The 27,284-nt window shown below is 46.4% G+C and overlaps 1 protein-coding gene across 2 annotated transcripts in view; it reads right to left on the minus strand.

Annotated features, from left to right (window-relative positions):
• The window catches only part of TP53BP2 (tumor protein p53 binding protein 2), a 322,660-nt gene that overhangs the window by 62,799 nt on the left and 232,577 nt on the right, over positions 1 to 27,284 (minus strand). For both annotated transcript variants that reach the window (XM_085612994.1, XM_085612995.1), the window contains exons 12-14: positions 17,365 to 17,839; positions 7,374 to 8,188; positions 3,982 to 4,119 (exon numbers count right to left, since the gene is read on the minus strand). In XM_085612994.1, coding sequence (XP_085469120.1) covers positions 3,982 to 4,119; positions 7,374 to 8,188; positions 17,365 to 17,839 — 1,428 coding nt within the window. The remainder of the gene's footprint in view (positions 1 to 3,981; positions 4,120 to 7,373; positions 8,189 to 17,364; positions 17,840 to 27,284) is intronic.

Below are 27,284 nucleotides of genomic sequence, written 5' to 3' on the forward strand. Positions count from 1 at the left end.
CTTCTTGCAGGAAAGGCATCGAGAACAAGATCAAGTTCGTGCCTGCAACTTGGAAGCAGGAGTGTTATTTACACAAGTGCCGAGATTTGTTAGGATTGGCATTTTGCAGATTAGATTCTTATCATCATCCTCACCATGCACTGGATGATCTTGAGAGGAAGAAAAGTGCAAGCAAATATCCCCGACCCCTTCATCCATGATGTGCGGTCTGTTGATTCTGGTTGTGGGTGTGGATATCTGAAGGTGGAGCTTAGGCATTTTACGTCGATGGCAGAGGTTCCCCTTGTTGGAAGTACCTGCATAGGACTTGCGGGTGGAGTTCCCACTCATGGACTTGTTGGTGCGTCCTTCTTACCAGGTTCACAAAGTCATCGTCCACCCCAGGCACATTTTCTGCTAAAAGCTGGATCTGGCTGCAGATTGCTCAGTGCCAGCTCTCCTGTGCTAACACAAATAGCTGGGGGACCGATTGCCCCTGTACTCACTATCCAATACATAGCAGTCATGCTGTGGACTTAACGCTCAGCCTCAGAGTACTCTCAGGGTCAAGATTTCAGGCACCAAATGGGAAGGTTTGGCCCCTTCAGTCTAGAGGGAGTAGATGACCATCATGGCTCAACATTTATTTGCTGAGAGCCTGCATGGCTCCAAAGCTTTATCTTGGTGCAAAGCAGAGTCTAAAGGTGGTGGGGGGAGGAAGGCTGGGAGTCTCTTTCTGCTCTGCTTGAGGCTAAACGTCCGACTAACACAGGAGGAGTGCTCTGCCATGGCGTGGGGCGCTTAACAGAGCAGTATTTTGTTGCATGGCTTTGCTGTGCTGGCGTAATACTGATGCCTCATGGTGTCTTCTCAGTATAGGGTCCTCCTGGTATTGAAGCAGAGGATGCCTCAACTTGGTCTTCTCCCATGAAAGCACTCAAGGAAAACATCTCAGGTCTGGGGAAATCACTCAATATCACTGTGCCTATAAAAAATGAATGTGTCCTTGTGTAATGTAACTGGTGCTCATGTAAAGCGCACCAATACATTTGAGCCAAGTCCACACTATATAAAGCTGCCCCAAAAAGTTTTTTTCAGGGAAAGGCCATGTTTCAGCCTGAAGCAAGCATGTACTCATGTTTTAGCGACAGGAGTCAGAGATTGGTCTTCTGGCTTTATAAACTCAAAAACTGCTTTTTGCCTTGAGGCTGATGATTATATAGCATCTTAAACTATCTATTTGATGCAGGCATACATGGGATGACTACTGTACGCTAGAAGAAAAAATGCTGGATGTCTACAACTAACAGTCAGAAAGTTTGGGGATAGCCAGGTCCAACCCAGACTAAGACAAGTTCCTAGTAATTGCAGTAGATAAGAAAATTGGCAGACCAAAAGGTGCTTGGTGTTTTTCTCTGTTATCACTTAATACAATGTTTTTTTTAATTTTCCCCGTTCTGTTTAAAAGCTATCTGTACCATTTAGATTGTCACTCTATCCAATTCCTGGGTAGTATGAAAAAGATGGAACTTTCACATTTTTTATGAACCATTGTTAGACCTGTCAGCCCTTTGGCAGTTTCCTCCTCATTTTTATTATTTTTGTCCCTTTTCCCCTTCTCATTTTTTCTGTCTACCACACTTTTTGAGGTTCTGATGTAGAGGCTCTGGGCGCTTCACCCTCACTTCCTGAGGGAGAGGCGCAAGGTGCTCCACTGAGGTAAATAGGGGAGATTCGCAAAATGGTGGCTCCAACTGTCACCTCAGCACCTGGGCCATGACTGCCATGAGAGGTTCCGGAACCTTCTGGGCCCTTCTGGCAAGTCAGGCCCAAGGTGATAAATAGAGGTGGCAGGAGGGCAGCCATTTTAAGATTGGTGGGGACTGCGGAAGGTTCAGGAGTAAGGCGCCTGTGTGAGGAGGTGGTTGTACTTAGAGGGGAACAGACCGGTCCCAGGGTCTGCTCAGAGTCCTAAACCTAGTAACATCACCCCTCACCCTGTGACCGGTCCCTGAGTGCCGCCCGTGACTTTTGAGGTCCTTGTACCTGAGGAAGTCTCCAGGTAGTTTGAACCCCTGACCCCCTGGACCTTGGAGTGGGCCAGTGCCTGGGCCATCTTCTCCCCAAATCTGTTGTCATCTGGGAGTTTTGGACTGATCCAGTGTGTCACCCTCTCTGACGAAGAAGAGAGGTGGTTGTGCCCCAGCCCCAGGAGTCTGGTTGCCTCAGTTCCTGTGTGGAAGCCGGCATCTTGTGATTCACCTTGCCCCTCCACGAGACCCATTTTCGGAGCCCTGGCCGTTTCTACTTCTTTTCCCCCCACCTGAAGTTGAGAGGTTACCTAGGGTCCCTTGGCAGGAGACGCTGCTATTGTGAGGCCGAAGGCGGGGAAATGGCTCCGGGTGTGTGTCAGCTGTGAGGGAGCAGCGCGACCGCCCGTCGGAGATTCTCCTCAGTAAGGAAGTGAGGCAGTGAAGCTGCGGCCCTGGTCACATGAGAGGGGCCTGAGCGCCGCCCTCTTGTTGTGGAAAGGAGGCGGACGCCGCGCCCACTCAGGACGCACGATCCCGGATATCGGCCGCAGGAGGGAGCGTCTGCTGTCAACGAAGTTTCCTGGTAAAGTGCCCCGTGTGGTGATATTCTGCCTCAGGGAAGCGGAGAGGCGTGTGTCACCACTAGAGAACATACACCCGGGGGAATCCCTTGGGGGAGGTGGCCTGAAAGTGCATGCGGTTTCGTTCCCCTTCTTACGGGAGGACTCCCTCGCCGTTTGCCCCCCCCCCCCCCCCCCCGAGCTCCGCGCCAGAGGTGAGAGACCCAGCACCGAGAACTGTCCTGGATGAGGACTTCACTTGCAGACAGTAAGCTGGGAACATAGCGCGGGGCAGGGGAGAGAACTGGGGCCTGATTGTTCGTTTATCAAGAATTGAGGGGGAAGGCCAAGTAAGGTCGTGGTAGTTACTGGCAGGCTCACGTCTGGTGAGGAAAGTAACAGGTTGAACCCAAGCCTCAGAAAGCGCCTAGATGGATGGCGTAACGGGGACAGAGTAGAGTCAGGGTTATGGAATTCGACCAATAAACTAACTGAAGGTAGCCATTGTCTGTCAACTGTACCCCGGGAGTCCCACTAATGCTTATAGATCTAGAGATTGAGGGGTGACCCGGTATTGTGGAAACGGAGGGGGTTCTTCAGAGTGCAGACTGCCGGGTGGGACCACTTAGTGGGTATAAAGACATGCTGTGTTAGAATTATCTCGAAGGGATTGTTCTTGGGAAACGTACTGAAATGGTTTAACTTGAAATGTTCTTGGGAAACGTACTGAAATGGTTTAACTTGAAATGTTCTTGGGAAACGTACTGAAATGGTTTAACTTGAAATGTTCTTGGGAAACGTACTGAAATGGTTTAACTTGAAATGTGGTGAAATGCTCTTCCTGAAACGTACGAAATGTCAATCTTTGGACTGTGATGAAAAAGTATTCTGAGTTGTTATGCCATGTTATATTCCTAAATAAAGGGAGCTGTTCAACCTGTAATGTAATGAACCGCTACACTCCAAAGTGAGAAACCGGATAACCAAGTTTGTTAGGAAAAGATAAAGACTGAGTATTCCTTAAATTTAATCGGTGTAGTGTCCTTTTTGAGTGAAGTAACGTTGAGATTGTGAGCTGGGTGTGATGCAAGCACGTGACGCTGTGTTGGGAGGAAAGCCTGTGAGCCTGAGCCAAGCTACCAAAGGACGCTAGGTCCAACAAATATAAAAATATATCGAGCTCCTTCAGGCCTCTACAATTGAAGGCTCTAGAGCGAAAGGCAAGAAACTGTTTTGAATGGCTACTGACATACATATCCTAACTTTATTGCAGTTAAATGCTTCTCCGCGATTATGTGTCTTGTACATTTCCAACACTACAATTCACAGAGCTTTACAAAGTGTTGCAGTGGAATTGTAGCATTTAATACGAATTTTTTAAATCAACAAACGTCACAGAAAATAAATACCTCATAGATAATTCTCTGCACAAGGTCATATTCTCCTTCTAAAGACGAATCCAGGAGCAACGCCAGTGGGTTGAATTTCACTCTCATGCCATGTGCAATCCTCTCAGAGCCATTTTTACGTAGATTTGTCCTCTTGCCCTACAATACGCCAAACATGTTAAAGGTTAAACAGCATAGCTATCAAACCACACAATAAAGAAAGGAGGAATAACAGATGGTTCATTAAACTGTGGAGCCAAATTACTTTTTATTATATTCTCATTCACTCACGTCTCCAATTCATTTTCATGTGCGTATGCTTTAGATGTTAGGGATTTTGAATGGAAAAAGACTAAACTCTATCTGTCAGATAAGTGTGAAGAATATTAACGGAGCTGGCATTTATCCACGTGGTCGATATATTCTTTGTTATAGTGGGTATGACACTTCGATTTGGTCTAGATCTGGCTTGACACAAGAAGGGGAGGCAGATTAGCTTATATTCATATAGATTCTAAAGATCCACATAAGCAGAAATATTCTCAATATGTTCACCATGAATGGCACATTTAGCCAGATTTTAGGTTTATATCATACACAAATTTCTTTCATATGATGTTTGTCTTTTATAATGTTGATTAACATCTTCTGACACATACCGTTCATTGACAAAAGATATTAAGTGCACACATACGTTTTTTATTTAACTGAGTAAGCCAACAAACTGTTTTTAGTACCCTAAGGAGAGCTCACTGGCCATGGCTGGGAGCATGGCACCCTTTCAATATCTACTATCTCTTCATTGGTTCAATCTGTATATCTCACAGTCTGCAAACAGATATGGAAGAAGCAAACATTTGATTTTTCTTATGCGGGAGGACAGCCCCTTCGAGTATTTTTTGCTGTCTTCAATGGCAAAAGAACGGGAAAACTGTCACCTGCACCAGTTGTATCATCCTCCATCAGCAGTTATTGCCCATGAAGGAGGATCAAGGCAACTGACTGCTATTCTGGCCTACGTGTGAAGGAAAGTGCCTCTTTTTGACATGGTCACCCCCACTTTTTGCCTAGTATTTGATGCAATTTTGACAGAAGTGCACTGAGTTCCTGCTATCCAGGTCCCCAGTGCCAGATCGCTTTCCCTAAAACTGTACAACTGTTCCCTCAATTGAACATATATTTACCACCCCTGTAGGTCCCTAGTACGCGGTACCACGAGTACCCAGGGCATGGGTACTAAAGAGGGACACTAAGGGTTGCAGCATGTACTGTGCCATTTTAAGGGACCCCTCACCTAATTCGCACAGGCTGCATGTCTTGGGGCAGATCAAAGTGAAAACATGACATGGCACACATCCCTGTGTGCCATGCCTACAGACACTGCATGTAGTATAGGTAAGCCACTCCTAACGTAGGTCTTACAGTCCTGCACTATACTACATGTGTGGATATATCTGCATGAGTAGATGTACCATGTGATGTAAAAGTCAACTCTTAGAGGTCACAAGTGAACTGGAAAGCCATTTTAAGCATATGTGCTGGACACTGGCAAAAACGAGTTCCCCGGGTACAATGATGTCTTCACTGAAATCTATGGTGTTTGGAACCAAACACCTATAATTAATAAACCCACACTGATTCCATGGGAGATTTATTAAAACATGCACCCAGAGGGCACCTTAGAGGTGCCCCCTGAAAACCAAACAGCCTCTAGAGAGCTGGATGACTGGTGCAGACCAGCCTTCAACCACAGACAGGTTTCTGACCCCTGCAGGTGAGAGCCTATGCTCTGTCAGAGAAGAAACAATGCCTACTCTGGGCAGGATGGCTCAGTAATCAGCATATCAAGGCAGGAGGCTTCAAAGGCCTCTGCCGCCTTGGGTATGTGACTACAGCTTCCCCAGACAGGAAAAAAACCAACCCCCTGTCCTTGGCCCATTTGGCACCAGGACAGGTGGGAAATTGGATATGCAGGGAGGCATGGTGCCATACCAGGCCAGTCACAACTCTAAGGTGAGCTGTCTGATATGCCCACCTTTAGGAAAATTCTGCCATCTTGGTAATGGCAGAATTAGTAACTCTGGGACAAGGCTATGCTCACTTCCCACAGGAAGTGGTCATATACGGGGTGTAGTAACCCCAATGGTAAGAAGCCCATTGGCTGCCACCCTTCACTCCCCCTAAGGCCACTAAATTTAGTAGGGGGAGGGGGGGGGTGGGGGGGACATATCGGAGAGTAAAAATGCTACAGTCGCACTCCCAATCTCATAGGCCAGACTGGGGAATCAAGCAACCTGGTTCTCCATCTGTGGGAAAGTTTAGTTATTTTGCACAAAGAACCCATTTCCTCATTTGTTTCATAGCTCGGACTACCCAACAAAAGCCATTTTTGATAGGATTTGAAAGTGAAGATAAAAATAGTATTTTCTACTTCACTGTTTACAAAACAGGTGTGCTTGTGCAACATCATGAAATGACAAGGCAAGAGGTGTTTTGATTTTACAAGCAAAGTTTTGCTTCAGAATTGGTTTGCAAAGCAGACCATCATTACATTAATAAAATATACTATCGAATGTTAATTTAAAAAAGAAATAAAGGACTAATAGGCACCAAATCACAAAAAGGACAGCACTCTGTCTACACACAGCCTAAAAGGGACTTTCAAGATTAGTTGCTGGGAAAAAGGTCACCTCTAGAAATATGAATGGAAGCACATTTTGGAACAAGACCGATCACTTTAATTTTTCACTTGGCCACTCAATAGGCACTGAATGCAAACCCATACCAAATTCATACTGAAAAAGTAACTTTTTCTATTAGTGATGAAAAAGTGCTTCTCCTCTGAACTGATGGTCCCACAGACAAACACTCCAAGAAACACACATCTCCCTAACCCCTCCCCTCACATGTGTAAATTCTTCTCTTTTCCAGAGATAGCACCAGTATTGTGATTCATGCAGACTACATCTACTAAATTGGAAGCAATCACCACACAAAGTGAAATATAATCAAATTACATTTATGCATAGGAACACCAGCTACAAATAATGGAATCCATACAACTATCTGAAGGTATAGTCTAGGTCTGATTTACTAGGGCTAATGGCTGATGTCTTAGTCAATGTCCATACAAAATGTAAGTGATTTAAGGCTTGAAAACGGGACAAATTACCAGGAGTGCTTGTCAAATTAGATGTGGCAATTAAGGAAATTGTGAAACTATCTTCCGGTAAAAAGGTAATGCACTTTGTGCAACGTTCTAGTCGACTTATTTATTCAAATTATCAGAGTAGTATCTACTTTTAATGAATAGTGCCACTCTAGAAAATAAGAAATAGCAAAGTAACAATATATTACAATGCATTTTTACACTTTTATCAATTAAAATCCTTGTATAAAATTGCAATACTTACAGGCGGTAGGGAAAACTGTCCTGTGATCTCAGGAGGACACATACTGAAGGGATCTTCTGAAATACTTTCTGACTCTCCAGAGGATGGGTACGGTGGTGGTGGATATGGTGGATACTCTTCAACGTAGACCTCAAGCGTCTGTGGCAATGCTGGGCTCTCCTCTTCAACAGCAGGAGGAGGAGGATGAGAAGGTGGAGGAGGTGGAGAATCTTCTCGTATGCCTTCGGGAACGCAGTCCGGTCCGAGAGCAGGTGAAGGCAGTTCAATATCTTCAGGTGTTATGGTCTCTGCTTCCTTTACATAAACAATTTCTGCCATATGAGGAGGAACTTCTATTTCAGTGGCCATTTCTCCCTCAGATTCTGTCCAAATAGGTGTGTTTTGATCCTCTGATGCAGTTCCAGGATCATGGATTTCTGATTGTTTTGGGGTTGAAATAGTCTCCATGGCAGCAAGCGTTGTTCTCTGATACAAAAGTTTCTGAATATTTGGGCCATTGGGACCCTCTGGCTCTGTAATAGAGCTACGCTTCTTCAGAGGTCGTGGGGCATTCGACAGCTTCTTCCTTAAGGCCTCCAAGTCTGCGTCACTCTGGTTTCGATAAGGGTTGGAAAGAAAAGGCAGGAGCTTGGTCGGGCTTAGTGGGCGTGGTATTCTTTCAGTTTCTGAATTCTCTTGGGTAGGAGGGCTGTCTGAATCAGGTTCTGGGCTCCCAGCCTTACCATCCACGCAAACGTTCTTCAACTGCTGATTGTAAAGTGTCTGTTGTTGATTTGGTGCCCCTGAACCTGGGATGACAGGTTTTCCATACACTGCTATATAGGAAATCAGAAGAGAAAAATTATTTTAAAACTTGTAAGCATTTATGGTGCAAGTAAAGGGGAATGACCATTATTTATCTGTTCTCAAAAACAGAACAATGTTGCTTGTTCCAGAAAATGATCCTGTTCAGAATGTGTTACGATACAGTTCATCATAGAAAACCTTAATACAGCAAGCAGTTATGGAGTTTGGCTGGCTGGTGCCAAGGGCAAGTGCAGAATGACTAGCTGTGTCATTGGAGAGTTACTTCCACACAAATGAGGTGGGTTTTGAGGGCAATTATGAAAGCAGGGTGGTTAACTTATCCAGTGTCAATGGAGGGATGCATTGGTATTAACTAAAATAAAAAAACATGTTAAGTAAATGTGTGATGCAAGCACTTGGGAATGGAAAGGCAGTGTCATGTTTATGTATAGTGGACGTACTTGGGGGTGAGACAAGGAGCAAAACAGTTAGAGCAAAACACGATGACAAGACGATGATCCAAATTCAAAACAAAGCTGTCAACTAAGCGCCATCAAACCTGGTGAAAGAGGTGAAGGTGCATTTAGAGAAGTTAAAATAAGTGACAATTGATGAGACGGCTATTGAAACTACAGAGCAGTGTGAACAGCAAAAAGCTATGGTAAATGGTATGGCTATGGCGTAGGAAGCTGGCTCTGTATAAATTATACCAAAGCACGGCATGTGTGCACAGAGACCAGTGGATGCCCTGAGGTATAGCAGAGGCTAAAGTAGATCTTACTCTTTTGTGGTAGTGTGGGTGAGCAGTCAGGCTTATCAGGAGGGTAGTTTTAAGCATTTGTGGTACACACTCAGCCAAGAAAGAATGTCACACACTTAAAGACTGAATCCAGACCAATTATTTGTACACAAAGTTATTTTGTTATTTTATTTCTAGAACCAAAATTCACTTAGTAGCAAGTAAGTTAAACTCTTCAGAGAATGTTACTTTCAGCAAGACAGTGAAAGCTGAATTTGCAGGAACATTCAGATTACTTTTTGCAGTTGAGAAAATCGTTCAAAAATACAGGCAAGTACTTTTCAATAACAGTTCTGGATTGGTATGATACATACTCCTAACACAGTTTACACAACACAGGACATACGTAAGCAGGTTAGCTATTGTGCAAGCAATAGATTATCGTTTTTGCAGTACAAGACTGTTCAAAACTTAGAAGAATCTTTTGAGGAAAACTCACCATTCAGTCCAATGGGAAAAATGAAGTGTTAAATTACAGGCAAGTAAATCGGATTTGGAATTGGAGTTTTTGGGTGGTAGAACCAATGCTCCCCAAGGTTCAGGTTCGCACTCAAGGGGCACCACCATTGGCACTAGGGCAGCCGGGTGCACGGGACCAATGGGGCTAGAGAGCACCTTGGTTGGGGACTGCTCACGGACAGGCCACCCAATCTCAGGAGCCAAGCTCCTAGGGTTAAGATCAGAGTAAAGGGGGTCTCAAAGTTAGCACAAAGTCCACACCACCAGCGGCGCAGAGGTTGCAGGGTGCTTAGGAGGTGTCGGGAGCCCAATGCAATTCAAGAGAGGACATCTGTTACGGAAAAGGACTGCAGGCTGGAGCCAGAAGACTGGACAAAGGAAACCAAGGATGAATTTGAAGAGTTGCTGGACACCAGGACACAGTCGGTTAGGCACCTCAGGTCCCAAGAGCTGTGGATGCAGGTGTATCCTTTCGTGTCGGGTTCTTCTCACTGGTTCCAGCTGTGGTAGAGGAGACCATTCCAATTGAGGCTGCAGGCGTCGAGGTGAAGATCGGCCAACACTGGATCACAGGTCAGGATCGCCGGGGAGACCTTCCTGGAGAGTTGGGTCACTCAAACTCGGACCATGGGCGTTGGGTGCAGAGTGGTGAGGACCTGCGGATCCAGCCAGATCTGGAGTCCTGACTTGGGTTGTGTTGGAAAAATCCAGTGTCCACGGTAGATAGAAGTTCTTTATGAAGGCAGGGCAGGTCTCTGGGGTTCCTGGAGGCGGCTGGCTGCAGGACACACAGGGTTCAGCTCGCAGGAGTTCAGAGCAGGACACAGGCCGGTAGAGCTAGGGCCAAAGCAGTTGTTGTGGTCCTCCTCTTCTGCAGCACTGCTCTTCGGTCCTTCTTGTCATAGCGAATCTGAAGAGGCAAGGTTCAGGGGTGACCCTAAAAACCAGATTTAGAGGTGTTGCATAAATGTGCAGGTTGGGACCAATGGGTTCCTTCCCTGGGGTGTCTACACCCTCTAGTATGCCAACCTCCAGTGGGAGGGGGGCATAAGCATCTTCCTGGTTGGAGGGTCCCCCCATCTACAAGATGGTGAGGGACTGAGATACGTACTTCACCTCACCTTCCTCACCTGAGGGGTGGGGTTGGCAAAGGTGGACACACCTCCCTTCCTGGTTAGGTTTTCCCAACGGTTCTCGTGCTCAAAATGGTGGGAGCCAGTTGCTAATAGCAGCAAAAGGCTGGGGGTAGCTAACAAAGGTGGCAGGCCTTTGAAGCTGCCTCTTCGAGGACCCTGCCCATACTGGGGGAACAAACATAACACCTCTGCTCAGAATGGGATTCGTTCCCGGACCCATAGAGCGGACAGCTCTCTGCCCAAGGGGTCCAGAAACCTGTCTGGTGGTGGCAGATGGCCGGGAGCCAGTCAGGAACCACATCAGAGTTGGCCGTTTTTCAGGGGGCGTCTCTAAGATGCCCTGTGTGTGCATTTTTCATTAAATCCAACACTGGCATCAGTGTGGTTTAATGTGCTGGGAAGTTTGATACCAAACTTCCCAGACTTCAGTACAGCCATCATGGAGCTGTGGAGTTCGTGATGACAAACTTCCAGCCCGTGTACTCAAAATGGCTTCACTGTACTTACAGTTGTCCGTAAATGGCACAGGCACTGTAAGGGAATCCTGCTCATGCAGCTATACCCTCCCCTGGACATGGTGCACCCTACCTTTAGGGGTGTAAGGTCTGCTAGGGGTTGATACACCCATGTCACAGGTAGTGTTGGTGGGTTTGGCACACAGGGACATGTGCCATGTCGATACTTTAGTTTGGTCTGCACCAAAACACCCAGTCTGCATTGGCATGGTGGGGGTGTTAAGGTGAGAGGTCTCAGAGGGTAGCAAATTACATGCTGCAGCTCTCAGAGGCCTTCTCTTGTCACAACACCCTTGGTACCATAGGTACCATTTACAAGGGACTAACAGGTGGCCCAGAGCTGCCCCAAATGTGGGTACAAAGGTAAAGTTTTAGGAAAGAATACAAGTGATGGGACCTGGTTAGCAGGATCCCAGCAAACACTCAATCAAGTAATCAAGTTGACATCAGGTATCTGGCAAAATGTTAGGGGGTAACCATGCAAACAGGGTCACTTTGCTAGTGGAAGCCTATGCCACCAAACTCCTATCAGTAGGACACTTAGTAAGAAAATCCAGGTTGTCAGTCTTTGGTATCTGGCTACCTGCTGGTTAGAAAGAGGAAGGCTTAGACAGAGTTTCCAAAAGTGTGTCAATTAGGGCTTCACTGAATGAAAGTAAGGGCTCATATGAGGCTGGCCCAAGGTGCAAAGCCTCAGCCAGGACATTTGTCTTGGCTTCAACATAAGACAGTTGTAGGTTCAGGACATCTGCTGCTCACCTAATAACAGTGGTCCCAAACCAATTGATAACACAAAGCAATGATCCTATTAAGTTATCTCATTCTACGAATCTGAGCTAAGCAAGCAGAAATTATTTACGATAGCTCTTGCACCACATTCAGTCCCTACTGAGTTTATCATCACATTACTTAACATTGCCATGACTAGAAATTATTTCATGTTCCAGGGACAATTCTTTGTACAAACTAAAGGCGTAGCGATGGGGGCAAGTTTTGCCCCAAATCTGGCCATTATTTTCATGAACGATTATGAACATCAATTCATTCTCAGTGAACTTAACCCATATAGGGCTGGTATAGAACTTTGGCGCCGTTATATTGATGACGTGCTTATCATTTGGCGAGGTGAGGATGAAGAATTCCAAAAATTCCATCATTGGCTCAATACATGTTCCACGGATATACAATTTTCCATCGATTTCAACAGAGAAGCTATCAACTTCCTTGACATTCTTATAAAATCAGAATCTGGCAAACTACACACTAGCCTTTATAGGAAGAGTAGCGAACGGAACACTCTCCTACGTTACTCTAGCCATCACCCTCGTAACCTTAGGGAAAATTTACCCTTCGGTAAATTCCTGAGGTTACGGAGGAATTATTCCAAAAAGGAAGATTATTTTGATGAATCCGCGGGACTTCTAGCCCGGCTACTGGATCGTGGCTACCCCATCAGACTACTTAAAAAAGCGCGGAAACGGGCTTGGCATAATCACAGGGAATTCCTTTTGACCCCCAAGTCAAACACAAACACCAAAGAAGAACGTCTGGTGTGTGTTACTACCTTTAGTACTAAGAGCAATGCCATCAAAAAGGCAATTAACCAACACTGGCATCTAGTATCTGATGAATTGGGGAATACACCAATTCCCCTACACGCCTTTAGGAAAGGTAAAAATGTAAGAGACCATCTGGTCAGATCTCTACTACCTACCCCTCCGACTGTTGGCCAGACCACCTTATGGGGTATCCCTGCGGTCATGGGCCACCATAAATGTGGATCATGTAAAGCTTGTCCATTGACTAAAGAGATCAGGGAGTTTTCACATAACAATCAGACACATGCAATGAAAGACTTTAGTAATTGTAACACATCAGGAGTCATATATGCGATCGTCTGCCCGTGTGACTTTATGTATGTGGGACAGACTATCCAGAAAGTCAAATGTCTAATTCTTCAACACTGCAGTCGTATACGCTGCAAGACACCGGGAGCACCCCTGGTGGATCATTTTATGAGCTTTGAACACACTGCAGAAAGCCTAAGATGGTGGGTTATTGAAAAGATCAAGCCCAATCCCAGGGGAGGGGACCTCAGCGTTATACTCAATAAACGAGAATGCAGATGGATATATTCTTTAGACACAGTTAACAGAGGGCTGAATGAAATTGAGGAGACGAATAGACAGATCTCCACTATGAGCAATGGTTGATCAATTGGGCACTACCATATTCCCCTTTTGAAGTTGGTTCCTTCTGTTATCATGTCATATATGGGCACTGTTACCCTTATGTACCCCCGTCATTTTCCCATTGATGCGGAGTGTTGTTTCATATGACATGTTGTCCTCATTGTACGATATGACCTGACCAATGCACTGACATCTAATTGAGCATGGTAATTGTTTGAATGTATGTGTTTATTGTATATAATTGTGGACCTTTTGGCCAAATGTCAGGCACTTTCCTTTGTAATTAATCATGGCCTGGATATATACTTAAAATAACAAATCTCCGATTTATGATTGATTTAAACACGATAATTCAAACACGGAATAGTCATGCGAATTCCAGGTAAACAACAATTGTAATTCTTGCCCTTCCATATGGTTGGCCTTTTAATTGATTTGGGTTGGAAGAACTCCGGTTGTCCCGGTGAGTTGTTTTAGTCTTTTTACTCTGACAACTACCGACGCACCGTCCCCACGCTGACGGTTGCTCCGGTGATTTTTATATGTTCACGGTGAACGCGCATCCACCACAAACCGGTGAGACGCTACATGAATGGAGGAATAAGACGGCTGCAGGTAATCCTCTTATGAGGCTCCCTTACCCGTATCCCTTAAGTGTTGTTCTCTTGGGAATCCGGCTCTAACGCTTCCTTAAATTGTTCTATTATAGTCGGCGATCCTCCGACTGCACATGAGACAAGTAGATGGTCTCCACCTAAACTGGCTGAATTGACCGATTCAAACTGTTGCAGGTATCTCATTTGATTCACAATTGGTCATTATTCAACACGCACGCTGTCTTTTTGGACAATTAATATGCCGTCCAATTGGCATTGGTTCTTTCCCCTTAACTCCTCCATCTCGTTTAATTTCAGTTTGGCAGTCTGTGAAATTACGGGAGACACACATATGGTCTCTATGTCCAGTTCTGCATATCATGTAGTGACAGATGAAGTTTTTAAAAAAAAAGTTGGCCCTCACAAGTTACCATTCGGAACGGGACGCCTGGATTCATACCAGGAAAGCCAACACCTTGCCTGTTGGTTTTGTTCGTTTTTATTCAATGGACAACATCCTGATCACCTCTCCTCCACTTTGACTTTAGGCATACAACCAAGCCTAGGACCCCTTCAGGTTGCCTCGCCCTTCCCTTGTCCTGAAGAAGACCCGCACGGCCAAGGTTCCAAAATTCCTTTGTGCCACCGAGACGGGTCAAAACGTCGACGCCCCCTTTGAAAAGCCTGGGACACGCAATCCTCTTACGTGCCATATCATGAATTTGATTCTGTTTTGCCAAATATATAATTAATTTGTGATATCTTTAAACGTGACCAGGCTCATTTGAACGGTGATATACAACCGTTCCCTGTGAAGTTAATTAATATCTGCCTCACTGTGTTCCATACTATTTCCCTCTCACTTACTCACCCTTTAGCACTCTTGCTGTATGCACGTTCCCTCTGGAGCAACCATGTGACAAACAGCATAGAATTTATGAAATTGTGTAAATAAATGTATGTTGATTCAAAATTGGATGTTGTTGCTGCTTTCAGGTTGGAATCTTGTATTGAATACCAAGAGCTATCGTAAATAATTTCTGCTTGCTTAGCTCAGATTCGTAGAATGATATAACTTAATAGGATCATTACTTTGTGTTATCAATTGGTTTAGGACCACTGTTTTTTGTATTAAGTTTACACCCAGGTCCTGAACTTTTGGGTTACCCCATTTTTGTAATGGCTCACCTAATAACAGCAAAGGAAGCATTATCTTCCATCCATTGATTATCAAGGTTTGTCTCAATGAAGGCCCAAATGCAAACTTTCATATTTTAACTGACCAGACAAACTACACATAGGTGTTTATGAAGCTTAGAAGGCTCAGCAAAATGTATGCAGACTGATGAGTCCTCGGAGTAAGCACCTGTCTGCTTGAGCATTGTCACTGACGAGATAGACCATGTTCGGAGAAGTACAGAGTAGAGCACCAATAAATTGCAGTCCTTGGTAATGGACCTGTTGAAATTTCTTTATATTTATGGTTCAACCCAAGTTGCTACAGCTGTAGTAGTGAAATAACTGCATTATTTTTTTACTATTTCCTTCTGAAACAGAGCCTGCATTGTGTAGTCACTACGGTAAGGACAAACTCCATGCTGGCACTTTTGTAAACAACTTTAGCTCTATTAAGGCCCAACTGATAAACGGGATGTACAGTCAGTGCTCTTTTTGAAGGCAAAAGGAAAGTGGTCACTTTGGCAGATGTAACCAGTCGCCGGGACGCAGTACCTCCAAAATCTGTTAGTTATGATATGGAACATATTCATTAGGATGGATAAAGGGGTGGGAATGTCAGGCTGGGTAGTCCAAAGTCTTGTTTTCAGCTAATTTGCTCTCACGCCTGGCACTTTTGCTGCATAATGAATGCTGCATGATAAACTATTAGAGGGTGTCCCATTTCATTTATTTTGCATTCCTATTTTCCAGGAAACTTAAGCACTCTGGTTGTTTAGCTGCAGAAATCAAGTATAGTTTGGTTGATCTACCAAGGTTAAGTGTGATTTCATTTCTTGAACCCTGATCACCAATATATTGATTAAATTGTATAGTGCCCTAATATTCACTAATTTACAAAAATAGAATATAAATTGCTGGAAGGTTTTGTGTAAACTGTGTAATGGAAGGCCAAATGACCTTGGATACCTTAATAAAACGTGCAGGCATCCATTATTAAATAACATTTGTGGTTCTTTTTGCACATCTAAATTCACCGGCAAGGAGTGGATTGATTTATTCTGAAGCATTTTTAAAAAAATGTTTAACAGCGCAGGAATAGATCTTTCATACTTCACCACATTTACATGCACTTTTAGATTCCAGTGTGCACATTACCCTTTGGTACACCTGTTTTCTTAAAAAAAGAATGTTTTCCAACTTTTAGTGGTCGCTAACATTTTGCAAATGATTGCAAATGTGAAGAATCAATGGGAGAAAAATGCCACTTAGGGATGAGTTCAGAAGCAATTTTCAGGCTGTCGGTTTCTTGTTATGACTATATTATCGTTTTATTCGTTTTCTTGGTATAATTAGCCCCTTTGTTTGTTGGGCAAATAGTTTTTTTTCTCTAGTATAGTCTTCGTTTTACTGTGGGGAAATCTTGTAAAGGCGTTTTAGCCATGCCACTAATTGAAGCCGGCCATCATCAGGAGGAAGCGGATTTACTCTGTCTCTGCTAGAGCTCGAGACTGACTGCGCAATCTTGTTTTGCTGGCTTACAAGTTAGTAAATCTATCCCATGAATAAGTACATTTACAGAGGCATAATTCAATTATTTAACTGACAGGTTTGAGAATTTGGCTCACTCAATAAATGCACATAAATTTGCTCCTTTGTAAAGCAGGATTAAGTGCCTCATCCGGGTGAAGTAGAGGAAGCTCCATATTTAATGTGAGGGTAAGAGAAAGCACTTTGAGTAAAAATAATTTATAAATAAAGGGCAAAAATCGGATTGTGTTAATACCTCTGACTGTGCTAATGCCGCTTTTATACCTGGTGGAAATGCAGCAGGTGTAGAGTTTGTGGATTAGAGCAGTGCAAGATATCTATGCTCTTCATTTATTTCCTGAAATAATCCTAGAGTTCTCTGTCAATCTGCAAAAGTTGTACATCTACTCCAAGTATTTATAATTACAAGGGAACATATTAACAACTTTCTAACCCAAAGCTACGTGAATCAGTCCTACCAATGCAATGCATGTAAATCTTCTCAGGTGAAAGGCAAGGATAATAGCCTTCAATACGTTTGAAAAGTGAAGGAAATTAATATAGAAGTAAATACACAGACAGAGTAAAAATATGACCTCAGTGGTGGAAAAATAGGTTAAACATGCTAATGAATACTTTGCCAATCTGGCAGTTCACCTTAAATGCACGGCACAATGTCTCATTTGGGTCCTACTCCTAAATGCATTAACATGGACAATACATGTACACCTGTGGCCTGTACAAACGAGGCAAGATTTTATGCCCGCTGTCAAAACTACAAGGACCACCACAAAAAACTTACCGCTAGGAAAATGTGAACTCCGGGTCTGAGTCCGTGTGAGAGCAGACTGCACAGCTTGAAGGAAGTTCTTCCCAGGGGTTTGCTGCTGTGTGTACATGGAATAAATGGAGCTGGCTGCAACCATCTGTGGCTTCCGAGCTGGCTGTTGAGGAGGCTCTTTAGTGGGTTGTGGGGTGAAAGGTCGCACAGTGGCAGCAGGAGGGTTATCCAGTTTTGAAGAGGATGTCGGAGGTGCGTCTTGGCTGTTGGCTAGTGGTGCAGGTGGTGCGGTTTTTTGTGCATTCTGCTGAGAGATGTTGGGCTGCTGATTGCTTAGATTCTGCTTGTTATTAAGAGATGCAACAGCTGAAGGCATTCTTGGCGCGTTTGTATCAGCTGAAAGCGGTTGGTTGACTTGTCCAAAGTAAGGCAAATTAATTTGTTTTGGTTTAGAAGGAACCGGTGGAGGTACCTTTGTCACATTTTTGTTGTTAGTCTGAAAAATATTACACAATTTAGTGAGAAATATATGTTTGAGTAGTAAACTGAGAAAAAGATTGAAGCAATCAACAACCACCTCAAAATACAAACAAACTGGATACCAAAAAGATCATAACATTTCAAGTATATGACTAACTTTGCAAAGAACATTTTAAAGCAACTGTAGTAGAACATACATGCAGAACTTGTAAAAAGAACACAAGCACAAACAGCAGTTGAAAAGGCTGAGGAAGTAAGCCCTGCGAAATCGAAGGACATTCTACAGCTTCCAATGGGTGGAAAAGATAAGGAAATGAGAATGATAAACCCCATGCAGTCTCTTCTGAATAACAAAAGGAATATACTACTCACCAGTATGCATCTGTTCTTGGCATGTAGAGCTGCAGATCTACACACTTGTGCATAGATCGCCATTTGGTATTGGGCCCGGATGTTTGCAGTTTGTTTTTCCTCTTGGAAAGTCTTTGGAACTCACGAGGTCGGGGACTCCTCCTTTGGATCGTATTGCGCATGGGTTTCGGCTCCATCCTCAGATTGTTTTTCGCCAGCAGGGAAAGATGGAGTGTAGTAGTAACAGTGAAGATGCCCATGTGTGTGCTATCTAAATAAGATAAACTGGAACAGATAAAGGTAGCCGGGGAGGCGGGTGGGCATGTGTAGATCTGCAGCTCTACATGCCAAGAACAGATGCAAACTGGTAAGTAGCATATTCCGTTCGAGGCATATGAGCTGCAGATTACACACTTGTGAATAGATTATATAGCAGTACTCACCGTTAGCAGCGACCACCCGTATCTGTTGCAGTGGTTTGAAATAACGTTTTGAGTACAGCCTGGCCCACACTAGCTTGCTGCTTAGTTTTCACATCTACACAATAGTGTTTGGTGAAAGTGTGCGGTGTTGACCATGTAGCTGCTTTGCAGATATCATCTAATGGGATGTTCCCTAAGAATGCCATGAAAACCCCTATTTTTCGTGTAGAATGGGCTTTCGGGGGAATGTATAGCGTTCGCTTTGCTTTATGGTAGCAGATTTGAATGCATTTTACAATCCACCTAGCTATCCCCGATTTTGAGATGGGGTTACCTTTGTGTGGTGGAGAGAAAGAAAAACAGTTGTTTGGTCTTACGGAAAGGTTGTGTTCTCTGAATGTAGTAGAGTAAGGCTCGTTTGACATCCAGTGTGTGAAGAGCCCTTTCTGCAACGGTCTGTGGTTGCGAGAAAAATACTGGTAGTTCTACTGTTTGGTTTAGGTGAAAGGGAGAAATGACTTTAGGGAGGAATTTTGGGTTGGTGCGGAGAACAACCTTATTATGGTGCATTTGGAGAAAAGGTTCTTGAATGGTAAGTGCTTGTATCTCACTGACCCTTCTAAGGGAAGTGATGGCTACAAGAAAAGCGGTTTTCCATGTTAGGAATTGTAGTTCGTATTTATGCAGAGGTTCGAAGGGAGGCCCCATTAGCCTTGTGAGAACGATATTTAAGTTCCACACAGGTGAGGGTGGCACTCTGGGGCGTATTATTCTTTTAAGGCCTTCCATGATGGCTTTAATGGCAGGTACTCTAAAGAGTGAGAGATGTTGCCTATTTTGTAGGTAAGCTGCAATAGCTGCGAGGTGTAGTCGAATGGACGTATAGGCTAGATTGCACCTTTGCAGGTGGAGTAAGTAGCCTATTATGTGTTGAATGGACACTTCCAGTGGATTGATGGTGTTGTTATGGCAATAAACAACAAAACGTTTCCACTTGGCGGCGTAGCACGCTCTAGTGGTAGGTCTTCTAGCTTCTCTGATGATGTTCATGCAGTCAGGGGGAAGATTTAGGTACCCGAATTCTAGGATTTCAGGAGCCAGATCGCAAAGTTGAGCTTCGCCGGGTCCGGGTGTTGGATCTCTCCATGGTTCTGGGTTAAGAGGAGTGGAGAGAGGTGTCGTTTTTGGTGCGGCACTACAGATAGTTCCAGCAGTGTGGTATACCACGGTTGTCTGGCCCACGTTGGAGCTACTAGGATCAGTGTGAGGGAGTGTTGTTGTAGTTTGCGCACCACTAGTGGAATGAGTGGGAGAGGCGGAAAAGCGTACGCAAATCTGCCTGACCAGTTCATCCGTATCGCATTTCCTTTGGACAATGGGGTGGGTATCTGGCGGCGAAGCTTGGGCATTTGGCGTTTTCGTGGGTGGCGAAGAGGTCTATCTGTGGATGCCCCCACATTTGAAAGTACGGGTGAAGAACTTGCGGATGAAGTTCCCACTCGTGGTTCTGTTGTGTCTGCCTGCTGAGCAGATCTGCCACTGTGTTTTGGACTCCTGGGACATGCTGGGCTAGGAGAAAGATTTTCTGGGGTATTGCCCATCTCCATATGCTCTTTGCTAGGTGAGAGAGCTGTGGAGTGTGTGTGCCGCCGTGTTTTTGAATATAATACATGGCAGTCATGTTGTCTGTTCGGATCAGGACTGCCTTGCCTGAAATTTGAGTTTGAAAAGATTTTAGGGCTAAGAAGATTGCTAGCAACTCCAGATGGTTGATATGGAGTAACTTTTGTTGAGGTGTCCACTTGCCCTGTGTGGTGAAATGTAGTAGATGAGCTCCCCAGCCGGAGAGCGATGCGTCCGTTGTCAGTACTATTTGAGGAACCGGGTCCAGGAACGGTCGACCTCTGGAAAGGTTTGTGATGTTCCACCACTGCAGAGAGCGATGGGTGCGACCATCTACCAACACCAGATCTGTTAATTGACCCTGGGCCTGGTTCCATTGGCGCGCTAAGCACTCTTGGAGAGGACGCATCTGGAGTCTTGCGTGAGGCACTATGAAAATGCAAGAGGCCATCATCCCTATTAGTTGCATAACCACTCGAGCTGGAAGGGAGTGTTGTAGTGCGAATTTTGCGCGTAGAGCTTGAATGCTTGCAATCCTGGAAGGATTGGGGTAGGCTAGTGCTCTTGAGGTGTAGATGGTGGCACCGAGGTATTGTTTTGTGTGGGATGGTTGGAGATGGGACTTCTGGTGGTTTACTGTGAAGCCCAGCTAGTGGAGTAATTGAATGGTGGTAGATGTGTGTTGAACACACTGATTATATGACCCGGCTTTTATCAGCCAGGCGTCTAAGTATGGGAAGACGTGGATGTGTTGTCTTCGCAAATGTGCTGCTACCACTGCTAGGCACTTGGTGAATACCCTTGGCGCTGTTGTGACTCCGAACGGGAGCACCTTGAATTGGAAGTGTTGTCCGTCCACTACAAATCTGAGGTACTTGCGGTGAGCTTTGTGCACCGGAATGTGGAAATACGCATCTTTTAGATCTAAGGTGGTCAAAAAGTCGTTTTGGGAGAGGAGCGGAAGTACCTGCTGAAGCGTTATCATATGAAAATGGTCAGAGTGTATGTACGTGTTTAGGGGCCGGAGATCTAGGATGGGCCGCAGAGTCTCGTCCCTTTTTGGTATGAGAAAATATAGGGAGAAGACTCCCATGTTTTGTTGGTTGGCAGGGACGGGTTCTATTGGCTGTTTTTGTAGGAGGGAGATTACCTCCTGCTTTAGGAGTATTAAATGTTCTTGTGACATTCGGCGCTGCCTGGGTGGAATGTTTGGGGGGGGGGTAGATATTAGTTCTAGGCAGTAGCCTGATCGAATTATCTGTGTCACCCATTTGTCTGAGGTGATGGTAGCCCAGACGGGAAGGAAATGTTGGAGTCGGCCCCCGACCGGAGTGGAATGGTCTGGGGGGAGTGGGGGGGGGGGGGGGAAGTCATTGGGCAGGTGTTGTGGCAGAGCGGGCGTTGTTTGTTTTGCCTCTGCCTTTATTATTGTTACCCCTATAGCCGCCTCTTTGATAACCCCTGGTGAAGGTGGACTGAGTTGGGGATTTGTACGAGGTGGACGCGGTGTCTGAGGAGTAGCCTCTAGATGTACTCCGAAAGGAAGAGCGGCGAAAGGAGCGTCTAGGAGGGTGCGACTGTAAGGCTCCCATGGACTTCGCCATATCCGTATCAGTCTTCATTTTTTCTAGGGCCTCATCCACCTTTGGGCCAAATAGATGTTCCTGGTCAAAGGGATGGTTAAGGATGGAGGCTTGTAACTCCGGTTTAAACCCTGATATTCTCAGCCAAGCATGGCGACTGAGGAGGACGCTGGTATTGATGGCCCTGGAAGCTGTGTCTGCTGCATCTAAGGCACAGCGTATAGAAGTGTTAGTAATAGTCTTACCCTCTTGAATTAGTTTGTTGGCCCTAGCTTTATATTTTTCAGGGAGGTGGTGCATTATGCTTTCTAACTCATCATAATGTGCCCTGTCATATCTGGCCAATAGCGCTTGAGTATTGGCTATACGCCACATATTGGCTGCTTGTGACGCAGTGCGCTTTCCTGATGCATCCAGTAGCTTTGACTCTTTGTCAGGTGGTGGTGCTTCGCCTGACGCCTGGGAATTTGCCCTTTTCCGTGCAGTGGACACCACTAGTGAATCTAGTGGCGCTGGCCCTCTGATGTAGGAGGGATCTGTGGGGGCAGCTTTGTATTTCTTTTCTAATGACCCTGGCCCTAACTGGGTCCTTAAAAACTTCTGGCGCATGCTTTACCACCCCTTTAAGCATAGGTAATATGGAGGTAGATCTATGTGTGGTGTCGAATGTGTCAAGGAGGAAATCTTCCTCCACGGGGTCGGTATGCAAGTCTACCCCGTGATAGTGTGCCGCCCTTTGAAGTAGATGGTGGAACCCCCATGGAGTCTTCTGGTGAAGATGGCCTGGAGGGGTAAAGGTCATCTTGTGGGACGTTGGGAATATCAGTGATATTGTAGTCGTCCCATGGGTCTGGGGATCCTGTAGGAGTGGGGTCCCCTGTGGGTAGGTGCTGGGGACATCTCCTATGTCATCATATGGGTCCCCGTGATCATCATCGTGTGGAGAAGGGGTGGGAGAACGATGAGGTTGGGGTGGCGGAGGGGGTGGAGGAGGTGGGGAAGGTATTCTGAACGGAGAGGTAGCAGAGCCCTTCCTCTTTGGAGGAGGAGGTGGAGCAGGCTTCTCCAAATGTCTCTTTTCGGAAGAAAGTGTCAAATGTCCAGTTTTTGGATCCTTGGCGAGTGTTTTCTGCAAGGGATCCGGTGTAAATAAGTCCGGTGAGGCTGGTCTGTCCTTCGGGGCCGTTGACTTTTTAGGCTTTTCCGTGCCGGTTCGTTATTTGGAACCTGGTTTGGGAACCTCCGGACGCTTGGTCGGCGCCGAGATGGATTTTGGCCTCGAAGTGTTGGTGCTGGTGGCCTTGTGTGCCTAGGTCGGCACCGAAGTTGGTGTCGGTGCCGAAGAGCTGGGTTTCGACCCTGAGTGCTTCGGTGCGGAGCTTGGTGTCGATATGAGGGTCGGCTTCTTTTTCGGTGCCGAAGCGTGTTTATCGGCACCGGGGATAGGCTGGCTCGAGCCCGAGCCGCCGGAAGGTTTGCTTGGCTTCTTCACCGGGCCCGAAGGTGGGTTGTTGGAAGCAGTGTCCTTGGTCGTGCCTAGGCCTGGAGGCGAAGGTGTGACCGGAGCCTTTTTCGGTGCCACAGGGGTGTGGGGGGGGATCAGTCCTCCACATCTGAGTCGTCGGCCTCGGAAGCGCTGACGAGCCCTTCTTCGGTGTACCGCTCTGGAGCGTCGATGCCTTCTCCGAAGATGTCGTCCGGAATCGTCGTCGAGGAGTGCGCCATAGTTCTTCTGGCTCTTCGGTCCCGAATAGTCTTTTTGGACCGGAAGGACTTACACGCCGGACAGTCTCGAGCCTCGTGTTCAGGGGAGAGGCAGAGATTGCATACCTTGTGGAGATCGGTGTGGGGGAACTTGGACCCACATCGAGGGCACTTTTTAAATGGAGTCCTTTCCATTAGCCAGGACCGAGGCTTGGAGAGGCCCGAAGGCCGCCGTCAACGACTGGAACTGAAGGTCCGTGCCGATGAGAAGGAGCGTCGAGTGGGGGAGATCACGATCGAAACAATACCGTGGTTTGGGGTGAGGATTGCGCGTCGACCGGCAAACTGGAAGCTGTTCGGAACCGGAGCGCGAAGATCACATCCGAGCCCGATGGCGGAAAAAAACAATCTGAGGATGGAGCCGAAGCCCATGCGCAATACGATCCAAAGAAGGAGTCACCGACCTCGTGACTTCCAAAGACTTTCCAAGAGGAAAAACAAACTGCAAGCATCCGGGCCTAACACCAGATGGCGATCTATGCACAAGTGTGTAATTTGCAGCTCATATGCCTCGAACATCTGGTTCCCCAACATGGTCGCAGAAGTCACCAACTAGTGTATCATCAGATTTCTTTTTTATAGGCAAAGTCGAGAGATGGCACCAATCAATAGTAGGTCAGGCTCCATATAAATGTATTTAGGGAAGATACCCACAATGAGGAACTACTTATACAGATGAATACATTTTTTTGTTGTTCACCTTCTCTGGATGTTGAATGCGTATTTAAAAGATGTAATAATCACATAACATCCCCTATATCCATCAGGACTACCCAACGATGCTGCAATTTAGGAAAGTGTTGAAGATTAACTTCTTTACAGGACATTGCATCAAAGTGCATTACATCTCCACAACCCAGCTTCCTCTTCAATTACTCTTTAACGTTATGCTGGTCTCTGACATGTATAGTGCTCTGCACTTTTGTGGCTAGGTTTGTGATAAAGAAATACGATATTCAAACATACACAAAACAGCACAGCCTGTATCTAAAAAGGTTACGGAAAGCCTGCTTGGGCACACTTGAGTAAAAGACACGAGCTATTAAATAATCCAATAGTGTCTTTAAAATGGATGGACTGTGAGAAAGTGCCATCTTTCTTGCATGGTATGCCCCCACTTTTTGCTGAATTGCTGAATGTACTTTGACTGAGTGTGCCCTGGACTCCTGCCAATCAGGTGCCCAGGGCCTATGTTCCTTCCCTAAAACACACAAAACCCAAATTGGCAAACCCTGGCCACATGTCAGCCCCTGGTAAATGGTACCCTAGGTACCTAGGGCCTTGTGACCAGGGAAGGCCCCTAAGGGTTGCAGCACTCATTGTGCCACCCTTAGGGGCCCTGTACCCTTACACACACACTGCCTTTGCAGGCTGGGTGTAAGACAAAACAAAGTCGACATGGCACTGTGTGCCATGCCCATAACCTACACTGCCATGGCATACATCAGCCACCCCTCTAGCTGGGTGCCTTATGCCAATGGTGTGGGCGCAGGAGCCCTGTGCCCCTACAGTACCCAGGTCCATTCCCGGGCACTGTAAGTGCAGTGCTGCCATTTAAGAGTACATGGTGCTGAGAGCTCGTCAAACACAAACTCCACAGCACCATAATGGCAACACTGAAGACTGAGAAGTTTGGTATCAAACTTCTCAGCACATTAAACCCACACTGATGCCAGTGTGGGATTTAAAGTACCAAGCACCCCAGAGGGCATCTTAGAGATGCCCCCTTAAACCTAACCTACAATCCACGTTGGCTCTGAGGCTGCCTAGGCTGCCACACAGCAGACATGTTGCTGGACCCCTGGGTGGGAGAGCCCCTGCTCTCCTGGGCCTGTAAAAATGCACATCCTGGGCGAGGTGCTAAATCTCCTCCCCCAGGATGGGCAGGGAGAAGCTTCAAAGGCATGCCGCCTTTTTGAGCTTTCCCAGGCCACTGCAACCCCCCACTCTGATGGGATGCTTGGCCGGAAACCCCAAATAAGGACAGGGGAAGTGCCAGCCTCCCAACCCCACCCCTCAGGTGGGGGAGGCGAGGTGAAGCACATCTCTGAGCTCTCGCCATCTTGAAGATGGGAAGCCCTACCCTATTAGGACTAGGCTACTGCCCGCCTCCCACAGGAGAGAGGCAGGATAGGGGGTGTACCCACCCCAGGACAGGGACCCATTGGTCCCTGCCCTTCACCTACCTGTAACACCCCTAAATCTAGTATTTAGGGGCACCCTGAACCTTCCTTCCCCAGATTCCAAAATACAAAGAAGAGCAAGAAGAAAGAAGACCTGCCCTGCAGCTGCTAAGAAGTGGAAGACACCAACTGCTTTGGCCCCAGCCCTACCGGCCTGTCGACCCTCGAACCTGCTGCTGCTCCAACCCGGCATCTCTTGTGGCCAGCAACCTCACAAACCCCGGAGGACCTGGCTACCTTTTGGCTCCAAGCCCCTGGGACTCCCATGAGTAGAGGCTCTACTCAACCTACCTCTAATCCCTGGTAGCAGCCCGGAACCGCGAATCCAGCACACTCAAAGCCTGGCCAGTGCCGGAGTAAACAAAGACCACGAGGACGACCCCACGGCGACTGTGACTCCGAGTCCGGCACCCAAGGACCTCCCTCGACACTCCTGAAGAAGCCTGCAGCCTCAGAACAAGGTGCCCCCCCCTACCGCGATCAACAGAGGGTAAGATTTCACGACACCAAAAGGCACCCCTGCACGCGGCGCCCCGCGGCCCCCTGTGCCCAATCCCGGGGTACCTACCCATCATCCTCCATCTACCCAACTTACCTCTCGAAGTGGTGGTGGCACCTGAAGAATCCTCGTCCCCGAGCTTGCAGTCTTTTTCTAAATCGGAGATTTCCCATTGAAATCAATTGAGCGCCCGAAGGCTCAAAAGAACAAGTTACTTACCTTCGGTAACGATGCATCTGTAAGAAACATTAGTTAGTTAGATTCCTCACCTTAGAATATCCCCAGGCGTGAGACTGGATCCGGAAGATTTTTCGCCAGCAATACCCCTTGCGCGTCGCTAGGCGTCGTCTGCGGCTCCGCGTCCGTCGTCGGTGTCGTGCGCCGGAATGACGTCGTCGGAGTACTTAGACGCCGCCCTCGCGCGCTGACGTCAGTTCTTGTACATAGCTTTCCGCGCCAGGAACGCAGAGCCATGCAAAGACCGACACTGGTGCCAAAAATAAAATCTAGGGGCCTGAAAAGGATAACCTTAACCCTAGATGTCAGTTCGCAGAACGGGGAGGATGGGTGGGTCGGTGAGGAATCTAACTAACTAATGTTTCTTACAGATACATCGTTACCGAAGGTAAGTAACTTGTTCATCTGAAAGAAACACGTTAGTTAGATTCCTCACCTTAGAATAGATACCCAAGCAATACCATCCCCGGTGGTGGGTCTGCGAACCAAGATCACACCAGAAAGTCCTGGAGGACAGAACGGCCAAAGAAGCCATCCCTCCGGACTTGGCTGTCAAGGCAATAATGCCTGGCAAACGTGTGTAGCGAAGCCCACGTCGCCGCCTGACAGATGTCCTGCAAAGGGACACCCCGTCCCAAAGCAGTAGTAGCCGCTGTGGCCCGAGTGGAGTGGGCGCGCAGCCCAACAGGAGGGTCCTTTTTTGCCAAGGAGTAACAAATTTTGATGCACAAAACGACCCACCGAGAGATGGTCCATTTGTGCACCGCTTTCCCCTTCTTAGCACCCACGTATCCAACGA

This window comes from Triturus cristatus, chromosome 6 (assembly GCF_964204655.1).
Source record: "Triturus cristatus chromosome 6, aTriCri1.1, whole genome shotgun sequence".
Taxonomy (NCBI): Eukaryota; Metazoa; Chordata; class Amphibia; order Caudata; family Salamandridae; genus Triturus; species Triturus cristatus.